The sequence below is a fragment of the Stegastes partitus genome, unplaced genomic scaffold (assembly GCF_000690725.1).
Source record: "Stegastes partitus isolate 25-593 unplaced genomic scaffold, Stegastes_partitus-1.0.2 Scaffold174, whole genome shotgun sequence".
In the NCBI taxonomy this organism is placed as follows: domain Eukaryota; kingdom Metazoa; phylum Chordata; class Actinopteri; family Pomacentridae; genus Stegastes; species Stegastes partitus.
In genome coordinates, this window is record NW_007577905.1 from 464,764 (window position 1) to 478,380 (window position 13,617).

The 13,617-nt window shown below is 42.3% G+C and overlaps 1 protein-coding gene across 1 annotated transcript in view; it reads left to right on the top strand.

Moving 5' to 3' along the window:
- hspb8 (heat shock protein b8) overlaps window positions 1–6,786 on the top strand; it is a 25,538-nt gene extending 18,752 nt beyond the window's left edge. Inside the window, exon 3 of the mRNA XM_008279881.1 lies at window positions 6,488–6,786. Coding sequence (XP_008278103.1) covers window positions 6,488–6,662 — 175 coding nt within the window. The 3' untranslated portion in view covers window positions 6,663–6,786. The remainder of the gene's footprint in view (window positions 1–6,487) is intronic.
- Window positions 6,787–13,617: the final 6,831 nt, after the last annotated feature.

Sequence of the window (13,617 nt, forward strand, 5' to 3'; positions counted from 1 at the left end):
TTAAATACAAATACAGAAACATGTTTTTAAGAGTTAAAGGTGTGCGGTTTAGCTTTAGCTGTGGTTTTAGCTGAAGCTCATAAAGACTGAAGCTCTGGACATAAGCGATACAAACTGCAGAACAAAGCAAGACTGACCTCGAAATAAAAGGCTGAATGGACAGAATGTGACGTCTCAGCTCGATGGGTGTTCTGAACAGAGCGAGGACACTTTGAAGAGTCTCACATGCACTCGTGTCGTTTAGATTGTAAATATTATCTTATAAGCTTTAACAAAAATAAAAAACTTTTATTAAAAGTTCCAAATTTTTATTCAGTTGAGGGGATGACGTGTATGAGCTCATGAGTCGTCATCCACTTTGAAGCTTGAACTGAAACCAGCGAATTATAAGAAACTGCCATTTGGTCTGCGGCTATTTGCGCAGCAGGTTCAAACGGAGCTTATTAAACCTGTATCTGAACTGTTAACTATTCTTAACAAAGCTAACTGTACTGTACGGTATCCTGTCAGTCTCTAAAAAAGAACTCAATCTCGTTTGAGTTTTTAACCGTTTGCTCGACATGCCGGGCTGCCGCTCATGATTATGTGTCTTTGGTGATTCAACACTTTAATTCCATCTACAATCTTAATAATCACAAAAAGACCAGACTCCACAACTGGAAATCAAAAAACTGTGACAGGGATACATAACAATGGAAAAAGAAAGACTCTGGCTTCTAGTTTCAGCTCAACTATTCAACGACGTCATCTCCCCGAGTCCCACACAGCCGATGTACTTTATTAATGTTACCGCTGCTATAAATACATTCAAAATGTTGGTGTGCTGAGGGGGGAAAGTTTCATGCTCTTCCAAAGTTCATCAACAAAATCATCGCTCCAGTGCGGCGCCGGCGATCAGAGTCCGACAGCGGATTGTTCTGTTAAACTTTCAGCAGCGCACAAGTGAGCAAAGTGTGAGTTATTAACCAAAAAAATGCTGCCGTTCAACCGGCTCCGAGGGCAAAGGTAGCCGTGGACCCTCAGGTCACGTAGCTGTTGAGCAAAACCGTTATCTGCTCGTGTTGTTATTCAGAAATCTGCCGTTCCGCCTCCTGTTTCTATTCTCACGAGAGGCCCGGTACTAGCGGACCGACTCGGTGAGTGTGTGGGAAGCGGCGCCGGGGTCGTATGTTCCACACAAACACTCGTGTCTGCTCTCGCCGGCTTGTCTTTCTCGCCGCTCCTGAATCTCTGCAGGGAAAAAAGCATATTGGACAGTTTTTTGGCAGCTGTACAAAATCAATGCCTGAGATAAACTGTACGCTTGCCAAAGTTAAATAAACTCCCCGAGCTGGACAGATAAAGGTTTCTGCTGGAGTCCTGCGTAATGGGCCGGCTGAGTGATTTGACTTTGTCAGAGGGGAAACTTTGCTTCACAGCGACTGGCTCCTTAAGGGAAGGCCTGGGGGGCCACACATTCATGTGAGTTCATTGAAATTATCCAAGATTTATGCTGGCTCTCACCAACTTTTATTGCTCTCGTTAAAGAAAGTGATTTGATTAATTAAACGAGTGTAAATTAAACCAAACAAAAAAAGTACGTACTGTTGGTCTGAGGATGTTTTGGTGGCGTTTTCACAATGTTCTATGATAACAAAGAAATAACGCTCTTAAACCAACATTCAGAAACTGTTTTCCAGATATTGTTACTGTTTTTAATAACGAGCAGTAACCTCTTACCATTTGCCGTTACGTTGAGCGAACACATCATAGAACGTTCTCAGAAAAGACGTTTCCACCGCGATAACAAAGGGAAGATGTTGTCAGTGCAACGTTTGGAAAATGTTTTCAAGGCGTCAGATGACAGAACGTTCTCCGTAAAACGTTCCTGCATTGTGATCTGTTAACAAAGTTCTGCCTGCAATGTTCTGAAGACATTTTGGGGACGTTGTCGAGGAGAACGCACCGTATCGTCTATAAAAACGTTCCCAAAATGTTACATGACAACGAAGGTGCAAAGCAGCCTTCAGTCGACTTTGTCTAACGGTGTTATCACCAAACATTCTTGGAATGTCTTCAGTTATTCTGACTTTACGACAAACATTCTGGGAACTGCAAGAAAAGTTCCCACTGAAAACATTAGTAGAACTTTCTTAGAACATTTTTGGAATCTGGTTGGCATGCGGTGAAATACACCAACAACCAAATGACGCGTTGATTCACTGACTTTTTATCGAGCATCGTGATGAAGCTGAATTTTGTGATCCAGAACTGAACATGTGTCAGAAGTGTTGATCAGATCACCGCCAGGTTAAAGATTTAACAAGATTACTGAAACATCTTGATGTCTAACAAATGGATCGGCACAAAATGCTACACAAACATTTGTGGTTTCTACAGGAATCCCCTCTCTTTTTTATTTGCACCAATATTTAGATTTGCGGTTTTACAGAAAGTAAGCAAACGGACAAACTGCTGTAACATTTAGGATAAACACACATTCAACTATTTCCCTGAGGCGCCAAACCAAAGGGATCAATAAATCTGAATCTGAATTCCCCACAGGATGAGTTGTATTGAATCTGGGGATCTCTGAAAGACTCCTATACAGTAAAATCTACATTTTTTATTTATTTAATTTTTACCTTGTTAAAGTGTCCATGTGGTGTTTCTATACGCTACCAGACACGGCCGACCGTTTCTAGCTTTAAACTGCAGTGCACAATGACAGTTTAAAAACAGACTGATTCAGTCTTGTGGCGTTTCAGATCTATTTACAGATCGGACCGTAGCACCGTGTCAGTGTGATTATTCCTGAGATGTGCCAAGCACAGTGTGTGCCCGTAGCACAGGTTCTGTGGAGAATCCAGAACCTCCCTCTGTGTTTGGGCTCCATCAGTGGAAAGTAGGCTCAACTCAAAGCATCTCAAATGTCTCCCTCCATTACAGCCCTTTCAAATGACAAATTCTAAATGTTTGGATGGAAGCTTTCTTTTTTTTTGGTCACCAGTTTTGGGCTGCATGTGAACGTCCACAGAGGGGTCCCACATGGAGCTTGTGGACTTGGGTGGATGACAGCATTTATGCCATGTGGACCAAAAGCATGAATTGGCCCTCAGTCATTGTTCGGCAGGACGGGATTCTTATCATGAAAAAAATAAATAAAAAATGGAAAATGAAATTTCAACACATAGAGAGGAGTTTTTAGGAGAGATGCTCCTCTGCCATATGAACCATGTCGGGCTCTGAGAACCTCTGGGAGGTTCTCCTGCTGGTGCCCAGAGTCAGAACCAAACACAGGGAGGCTGTGGTCCAGTTCTATGCAGCTAAGATCTGGACCTGGATTTCAGAAGGTGTGAGACAGACCTCAACTCTGACAATGTTTAAATCCAGGCTGAAAACAGTTCTGTTTAGTTGTACATATGAAAGTATTTTATCTGTACTCTTCAAATGAAGGATTATATTTATGTTTTTATGGATTGATTTTATCTGCCTCTTTGCTTTTAATGTTATTAATTAATAATTGTGTTGATGTTCTGTGGACTGATTTTATCTGTCTTCTTATACGTTTGTGTGAAGCACTTTGAATTTCCTCGGGTACGAGTTGTGCTCTACAAATAAACCTGCCTTGCCTTCAGTGTTCAGAATGTAAGATTGTCAAACAACCCAGGAATTTAAAACCAAATACCTGCAAGGTGTTGCTATTCCTAAAAGCCTAAGCTATGCTTTTAGCGCTAATTAGCAATTCCTCACATGCTAATGTGCTTAACTAAGATGGTGGAGGAAAAAAAGGCAAAAAAAAAATCTGAAGAGAAAGGTACTGCAAGAACAGAGACACACACAAGGGATGCAAGAATTCGTCTTATCCAATTCAAAATTATACATCGTTTTTATTGGACTCCTTCCAGATTATTCAGATTAGGGATATTACCCACATCAGAGTGTTGGCGATGCAAATCTGAGGAAGGTAATTTAGTTCATGTTTTATGGTCGTCCAGCAACACTGGACCAGTATTTATGATCATTTGTGTGCGATCACAGAGATACAAATGCCATTTAGCCCTAGATTATTTTTACTGTTATCACTGTATTGTTGAAATGAAACAAAAATAAAAAAATAAAAATAGAGACACACACACTGACAGCAGGATTGTACCAGCTAGCTGCTAGCATGTTAGCATTGTCTCTGTGAGCATGTTTGTGTGGTCACTGGGACACGCTAACGTGTTGTAATGTTTACGTTAGCATGCAGCATTTTGCATTTAGCAGGTTCTCTGTCTTGTTTGAACATTTCACCTGAAAACATGTCACACTGCAGTTATTTGCACACGTTTCCCTGTGAGCAGTCGGCGGTGACTGAGTCTGTGGCTGCAGCAGCAGCAGCAGACGATAACTGCTCGACCCTGACATCTCATTCTGAGAACAAATGATGCTGAAGATGTTTCTGTCCTAAAGGTGATGAGGAAAATGACAAAAGTATTTTTAGAAAACAAGGAAGAGTGAGTTTGATGGCGTCGTCGTGCAGCATTCGATATGAGTCCTGTGAGTGTCGTCTTTAAACCTCAGGACCTTCGTTTAGCCTCCGCCGGCCGCCAGCTTATCTCAGCACACCGACTGTGCTGCTCTTGTTCTATCTAAACTTGATTTACTATAATCCCACAGTTAGATGCTGTACTGTTACAACCTTTTCTTGATTTATCCTTTTCCCCCACACTGTAGAAAAGTCTTTATTTTACAGGACTGACTTCTTTCATTTCACAATTTTTTTATGTATCTTTAAAATACGTGTAAATATTAATAAACCTGCAGATAAATAAGGATAAAGTTTGAATGAAAAACAATGTTTTTTCTGTATAAAAGCACCAATTTATGAGAATTAGATCAAATAGTTGAATTCAAGTTAAATATTGTGAACATGTTTCTAAAATTAGATCAAATGAGTCACAACAGACAAATACGTATTGATTCTTTAATCGTACATAGATGTGTTTGTTAAATGAGAATTATCTGGTCTGATTTCTATTTATCTATCCAGCTTAGTAATTTAATAATGTCTGTAAATATACTTCATTCAACGTTAAAAAGCCGAAGAACAATAAAACACGTGATCTAATGTGAGGCTAGAAAATAGATTTTTAGTTTGGAGAAGTTGCTGTATTTGTTAAGAGATGGCTGTTATTAAATTAGAAATCATGTTTGTTTGTTTGTTTACAGTGTATTTTTTGTTCTTTTACTTCTTTTGCTTCTATACTGCACTTGTATCTGTAGTTATTGGTTTTCCTGTATTATCTAATTTGTATTATCTAGTTTTTTGTTTTTTTTAGGTGGTATTTATGTATTTATGTATTTATGTATTTCTTTCGGGGTGATCTGTGGCCTGGAAATGATTGCTGAAGTGAATTTTTTTTTTACAGCTCAGTGACACATTATGAGTGACGTCTGGTTTCACAAATAGACCTGACTTGACCCGTCTGTCCTGCTCCTGCGAGGTTCTCGAGTCCGTTCTGACTTTTCTGTATTTCGCAGCCGAGTGGGAGCCAGCGGAGCGTCCTCGCTAATTAAACGGAGGGCAGACCCGCAGTCTCCTCCTCTGAACGGTGTTTATATTAACTCTGAACATACTTGGCCGCTCTCACAGAGGACCTACAATGGCCATATTTGGCCACGCTGTCTGACAAAGAACAGAGTTTGCCTGCATCTGTGTGCGGCAGCTTTTCATTCCAAAGTGAGGTCTATTTTTTTTTCTCAAAATACACTTGAATGTAACTCATCTTACCTAATGTGTGCGTACAATAATGGAATGAAACCCTTATAGAAGCCAATTATCCCACTCTGCTCTGGAAAATATCATATTTTCACCAGTCAGAAACATAAATAATGCCAAAATACAAAATAAATCTAAAAAAAAAAGCCACGCCTGACACAGAATTAGCTGTTGCCTATATGACAGATTAGGAAAGTACACACCGGTGGAAATGTACAGGTGTCAAACTTCAAAAGGAGGCAATCTCATTAATTGGAATTCATTTCAGGGGGAAGCCTCACACCTGGATCAACCTTGTGTTGTCTCCTCTTTGTGGCAGAGCTTTTTAATGAAAGCTGGGGATGGTTTTCAGCTCATCTCCTGGGTGGGAGATAGTTGTTTTTTTTCTAGAACGAGCGCTAGCCAGGGAGGACGCAGTGACTGTTTTTAATAACAGTCTAAATCATGAGCCAAGTCGTTCTCTTCCCCCAGAAGCAGCAAAATCATCCAACTGGAGGCTGTTTATGGGCATTGACAGAGTGTCAATAAAAAAAAAAATAAATCCCCAGCATTCAAAAATGTTTGCACAGCAGCTCCTATATAGAGGGAACGTGTCACGGAGTTTTGTGTGACCTCCAAGAGGGAACTCGACTGTTTCGCTGCTCTCCTCATTTCCTTCCTCCCACACAGGCTTTAAATGTTCTCCTCCGAGTAAACTTTTCCCACTAAAACACTCAGACCATCACTTTTCTCCTGCTTCATCAGGATCCCCGTAGACGTGGACCCTCTGACGGTGTTCGCCTCTTTGTCCCCGGAGGGCGTCCTCATCATCGAAGCTCGGCAGACGCCTCCGTACTACCTGTTCAGCAGCGACGGCTCCCCGGCTGGAGAAACGCAGGAAGTGGATTCCCCCAAACCCCAGGAGGCCTCCATGGCCTGAACCTCCCGAATAGCATCCTGCACAAGCAGTTACAAGTTTGATATTAAACGTTCATGTTGTTAGACATCTGGAATTAAAATGTGTAAAGTCCTATTTGATGTCCACATTAAAGCTGTATCAGGCAGTTTTTTGTTTTTTTTAAACGTTGAAACTACACAAGAAGGTTTGAACCTGCTGGTCGTCTGTGTGCACTTTTTATGTTCTCACTGTGCTTCAGCTTCCTCGAGCGCTTGGTGAGTTAATCGGTGATTCTAAATTGGCTGTAGGTGTGAATGTGAGCGTGCCTGGTCGTGTGTTTGTTAGCTGATGAACTGTCGACCCGACGTAAGAGGCTCCAGCTCCCCCGCGGCCCTCTGCAGGATGAAGCAGGTATAGGCAGGTATTGTTTTTACAAGCTGCAACAATCAAAAGCCTCAACAACAGTGACACTGTAGATCAGGGGTGTCCAATCCTGGTCCTCGAGGGCCGCAATCCTGCAAGTTTTAGATCTTTCCGATTTCTGCAGAGCTTGATGATGAGCTGATCATTTGAATCAGGTGTGTTGGAAGAAGGAAACATCTAAAACATGCAGGACTGTGGCCCTCGAGGACCAGAGTTCGACACTCCTGCTGTAGATTGTTCCCAAGACTGCCTTAATGAAATTCAGATTCAGTCCTAACAGTAGCTACCAATTAATTTAGCGATTTTATATTTAATTGTAAACAGTACTGTGGCAGTTTCCCAAATCTCATAGTGACATGTTGGATTGTTGACATTCTTTCATTGGAGTTAAACTGCAAAATCTAAAGGTCATAAACAGCTAATAAGAAAATGCAAATATTTCTTTTTTTTTTTTAAAGCATGCTTAAATTAAGAATTTATCAACTTTCTAAAAATAAAAAAAGTTACAGAATTACTTCTGTTTTAATTATTTCTTTTTTTAAATATTATTTTTATTATTTCATTTTATTTCCAAATGCCCAAATGAGCAGCAGCAGCACTCTTATTTTAGAGGCTGTTTGGTGTCTTACATACCAAAAAACAAAAAGCTGTACAGACCAGACGGTTTGTTAAACGTGGCTGTTGGCATTTAGTGCATTTTATGATTAAACATTTATAAAAAATCCAAACAACTCCTCTATTTTGCAGTTGCAGTCAGTGCATAATTAACTAACAAATGGTTTATAACGCACCACGATCATCGTAATGTCTTGTTTCTTCAGTGTAGATGTTCTGTGAGGCGTCCAAAGCCAGTGTTTGTGCTGCGACCCCAGTTAACCGATAAACACGTTCAAGGACGTTCTGTCTGACTACCAGGAACTTTATTTCAGTTCAGTTCAGTCTAATTTAAACTCTGTCACACAATAAGTTACATAACGAAGCTTTAATATCAAACGGGTTGATGATATATATGATCACACACAAACGCATTGTTATACAACTACTTACATCATATTATCAGGTTTTCATTAACAGGTTGCTTCTTTCGAGGAGTTTTACTTGTTGTTTAGTGATTATATTTGGCCCTTAAACATGCTTGTATCATGATGTGTTATACATGATTGACTGGTTATATGTTGTTTGTATGTGCAAAATGTGGGGAGATGTTGAAAATCAGGGGCTGCACCAGTTTAACATGGTCTTGGTCATTTGTGTTCATATTAACGTGAAGTTCATTTAATGGAAGAGTCTCTGCATCGCCGTCTTCTGTGCTTTTAAAAAACAACAACAAATGTGCCTTTATTTATTTGACCTGTTTCAGTTTATCTTCTCAGCTATTAAATGTCACTTAAAGTAATATTATACAAACTCTGCTGAAGGCGTTCGAGGGTGAAACGTGTGCGTTCATACTGTATTCTTCCAAAGTGTATTGTACATATACTTTAATACGTGTCAGTTCATTATAAACATTAATCTGAAGTGTTCCACCTTTTTGCCGTACGGTTTGCATTCTTCTTTTCTATTTGAACGTTCAGGACGGTGGCTGCATGATGGTCGGGCCGACTTGCTTTTTTCGCCAAAGACGTTTGTTTCCTGCCTTTTCTTTTCTCTTGATGTCTTTGTATTGACTGATGCAATAAAAATGTCCGGCCAATCTCCCAGTGTGTCTTAACATCTGTGTCTTTCATTGAGAGCCGTGCCACTCGCGGGCCCGGTTCCAGGGATCCAGAGAGCCCGTGGTGTTATTGTTGGATAACAGAAGGAATTGGGCAGCAGATTAGCGGAGGGCTTAGTGCTGGGTGAGATTGGCACTGCTGTGTGGCTGCAGAATGGACCGAACTCATTGAGGCAGCCCTGCCAGAGCTTTTGAATGCGAGTTGCAAAAAAAAGAGAAAAAAAAAAGAAAAATTGGGGCAGTTCCATTGCATGTTGTGTGATGCAAAATAATGTAATCTCCTCTGTGTGTTGGAATCAAGAGATCGGTTTGAATTTAAAAAGTTTCCAAACTGGAGATGCTCAACAAAAGGCTTCCGCAAGTTTCAGCTTTTGCAAAAAAAAAAAAAAGGCGCCGCTTTGTGTGATGTGTGTACTGCTGTATTTAATGGTGTCAGATTATATGTGTGGACTTCAATTATGCTGTTGCCATGGTAACAGCAAGACTGGATCAGCGCCAGTTTCTCCTTGGGCAAGTTATTCATGTAGAAGTGACTAATGCACAGCTGTGCAAACTTATAGTATTTGAGTAATGTCAGAAGCCCTTCACTGAAACAGCTTGATAATGAATCACTTTTTTACATTTTGCACTCGCACAGTTTCAGAGGCAATTGTGAGCATGATTCTCATAAATGTGACCACTTGTTATTCATAAACAGCTGCGAATTCACACAGAACTGGCCAACGATTCACTTTAAGATTGCGAGGACACAAAAGCATTTGGTAGCAGAACACACGACACAATATTTAGCATTTTCACACGCTGGTGCTTTATTGGAGCTCCAGAGACAGCATGGTTATACGGCTATTGACTAAAATGCATCTGTGGAACTGGACAAGCTGTGCAGACTGTTTCAGGATTTCGCCTTCATGATATTGTGTTTTAATGTGTGTTCACTCGGTGTGCTCTTGCTTTATGCCGGCAGCCTCCAGCTCCTGGCTCTGGACGTCGCTCTGTGGACCGCTGCCCGGCTCCTGCTCCACGGGCTGGGTGATCTCCTCAGCAGCTTCCTCTGAGCCCGCCATTACCTGGATCTCTCCGTCCACGGCCGCTTCTTTGTGCTCCAGCTGTTTGGACTCGACTGGGCTTTCTTGGCTCTCCAGCATTTGGTGGCGCTCAGGAGAATCTTGAAGACTCTCTGCGCCTTTGTCGTCTGCAGGCGCTGAAGGGCGGCTCACTCCAGCTGGCTTTTCATCGCCCTCCTCCTCCTCCTCTTCCCTCCTCTCTTCGTGCTGTTGAAGGCCAGCTGTGGTGCTGCCAAGTTGGACCTCTGAAGGAGACATTTCCTCTTGATTCTCTGAAGATGCAGCCTCTGGGTGGCCTGGTGCTGTGCAGGTATCTGCATCTGTATGAGAGGCCTCTTCTTCCTCTCCAGTACCTTCTATCTCCACCTGCATTTGTGCACAACTCTGTCAAAGATCAGCTTTCTTGCTCCACTTTAACACTGAATTTATAAGTTACAAAAAAAATGTGATGCAATCTGCAGATATTGTTTAGTCTTCATCTTTGTATTTTTGCTTTTTGTTCTGGGAGATCAATACCACTTTCATGTCTGCCTGGTAAACACTCCATTCCAGTCGTTTGTATGCGTTGAACAACTGAGATGAAACCCATTAGCGAGCTTTGGAGTGACAGGTTTTGTAACTTTTGGTCAGAGCCGGGCTAGCCAGTACCGAGCTAACCGACTGCTGGCTCTAGAATCGCAATTGACCAGACAGATGTGTCAGTGTTATTGATCTTCCCAGCTGGGATCACCTTTATAGGAATGAGGATGGCAGCAGGAACAGAGGTTTCAGGAACCGGAGCCTCCACAGTCAGAATGCCATCAACAGAAAGCATGGATGTGATTTTTGTTACGTCCACTTCAACCGGGAGCCTGAAAGTGACACAAGCATGTTTACAGTGTCGCTACACACAGAGTGCAAGTACTGAGACAAATGGAGGTAATATCTAATTTTTCAGCTCAGTGAGCATCTTAGAGATTGGATGCTGTCAAAGCTCGCCCTCGGTGCTTCAGACCGCTGTTTAATCTGTGTGTCATCATCCACAGGTTAGTGTCAGTGTTTACTTTGCATACCTGTATTTCCTTGTAAAACATCTGGCAATAAATCCATGCTCATCTGGCCGCTCCTCGTGTCTCCCTGGGGAGGAATTAGCGTTTATGGGGAAGAATGCGAGGACACACAGAGGAATCAGGCTACACGGAGAAACCACTCAACACAGAAATTAATTTCTGCCACAGAGCTGTGATTTTAATTTCCCCAAGCACATTATTTAAGCAGCTTTGTAATTTTTGTTACATTCAGCTTTTCTTTCCGTCACTGTTTGGTTTTCAGGGGGTTTATTCTGTGAACTGTGAGAAAAGTCTATTTAGATAACTCTGTACCTCTCTGAGATCAAACCAGATAAGATTATTCATGTTTTTATTAAATATAGAAACTAGCCTGGGTGTGAAAGTAATTAGCAATGTTAATGAAGTGAACTTCTTCGAGGTGTTTAATTAACAGAGATGTAACCCAAAGTCCTGTACCTTCAACTTCCAGGAATCCGTCTCTGACGCTGAGAGAGATCTCTGAGGGGGAGAAGTGAGCCACGTCCATGCTGACCCTCCACTTGCTGATCTTCTGGCCGGGTTGATGCGCCGACCCAGAGATGTAGGGCACGAACAGCGGAGGAGCGGGTATGTACCCCGGCCAGGAGCATCCTGCCAGACTCCTCTGGAGCCGCTCCACATCCATCCACCGAGCGTCCCCCGGCTCCAGCAGAGGCGGCAGGCCAACATCCTGATTGAGAAGCCGGCTGGACTGCCACCACTTCCTCAGGGGGTACCAAGGTGCAGCCCTGCCCTGATCCCCACATGACATCTCTGTTTTGGCCTGTTCGCTCATATTTCAAGAAATAAAAGGAGATAAAAAACCAGCAGCCCTTCTTTTTGATGACTTTTAAACTCTTTTAGATTCTGGCAATTAAAATCTTCCTAATGAACGGGGGGGATGATAAAAGAAAGAATCGCCAGAGCTAAGTGTGGTGAGGCAGAGGGATCTCAGAGGGGTTTTATATCGTGCTCCTGTCTGTTTTAGCACTTAATAAGCGCTCATGCCGATCCCATGAGAAGGGCGCATAGGCATGGGGGCGATGGGTGTGGAGGAGAGGCCGCTACCTCTCGCTGGCCTGCAGAAGGCATCAGACTAATTAGTTGTATTTATAACTTTTAAAGGCGTGATGGCAAATAGCGAGCAGTTGGCTGGTTTGTGTTTGAACCGTTGCATCTGTTTGCCTGAGATGGTTCTTCTCACATCCCGGTGAACTCCATCCTGTCAGCGGTGACTGAGCTCCTCGGTGTCGCCATGAGCCAGCCATGCAGCCTCTTCCCTCCCTCGCCCCCGTTTTTCACCCCTCAGGGGTCGCAAACAGCATGAAATACCTCCACAAAATGCTCCTTTTTTCTGCATTATCTGACATGTTTTCAGCGGCATGTGCGTGCCGTCCACTCCATTTTTCCTCCGCTCGGCAGTTTCAACAGGATTATTATTGTTCCCTTCTTTTATCAAGTGTGACAGACTTGTCAGTGGTTCATTTTTAGAGCCGTGTGCCCTGAGATCTTGGCATACTGTCCATTGGAGCACAAAACAGATTGAACAGATGTTTCTGACACTTTGTGTGATGCCTCACCCACAGATCCTGTCTGTAGGATACGCTGTGAGAGGTTAAATTGGGATTCTCTGCTGCTGCTGCTGCTGCTGCTGGAGTCGCCCGAAAAATTGGTTCTTCGCTTTGAAGCATCATTAAAGATCTGCGCTGATGGAGAGGCACACGGGGCCATAAGGTGTTCGTACTATCCTCCAAGACTAGTTAGAGGGGCTAAGAAGAAATTTAACAGTTGTTAGCGCAGATGAAAGCAGTGGGAGGAAATATTATACTGTGACATAACTGTGAAATAGTTATTATTAGAGTCCTATTTAATTAAGAATTGGGATTTGGTAAAAACACTTTTTTTTTTTTTAACAGGAACAGAATTTAATATTGCAGCTCATCTAAAAGTGTTTCCTGCTATATAAAAAGGTACAACTTCTGTTTAGACGAAGGACTTCCAAAAATAAAGTTAAAAATGTTGTGAGATCATATTAAATGGTTCCAATCTGCAGCGTCGTAAATCTGATTGACTCTTCTTTTCTCTTATGTCAGCTGTTCTTTTTGCTTAGTGAGGTTATTTTTTCTGGATTCGCTCTATGTGCAGCTGTATGCAGCAGAAAACAGCTTTTAAACACTTGCTGGCTCGAGCACACGCAGGCTTCAGCCAAACACCAGCAGCTGATTCCACTGATTACTTCCTCCTCTTCCTCTGGTCGTTAATTAGCTGACAGAGGGTCAAAGCAATCCAGTTCATCAGGGTGAACTCTCGTCTGTCCTTCCTGTTTTCCACCACTTTTTGTTTTTTGTCTTTGCCTGTGTCATGAAATTGATCCGAAGGTGATCAGAGTGTAACGTTTGTAACTCGCAGGCTGAGTTTTGTCGGTTGAAGCCGGAGCTGGACGGACTGGAACGACGCTGAAGAGAGACGGAGCGTGAAAAAGTGATTTAATGGACAGAGATGGAAAATGATTATTGATTTTGAAACATTATGCTGATGTATTAGTTTGGACCGGTCGCACACAGATAGATGATTCTGGCAGAACTGACACAGAAGCTTCAGCCGACATTATCACAACATTTTGAGTCTGACCCGCAGTTTTAATCACATCTGTAATGTAAGTGGTGGATGATGTGAACTCTGAGGAAAACACAGCAAAGCAGAAACATGTAGAACCTACAGACAGCACT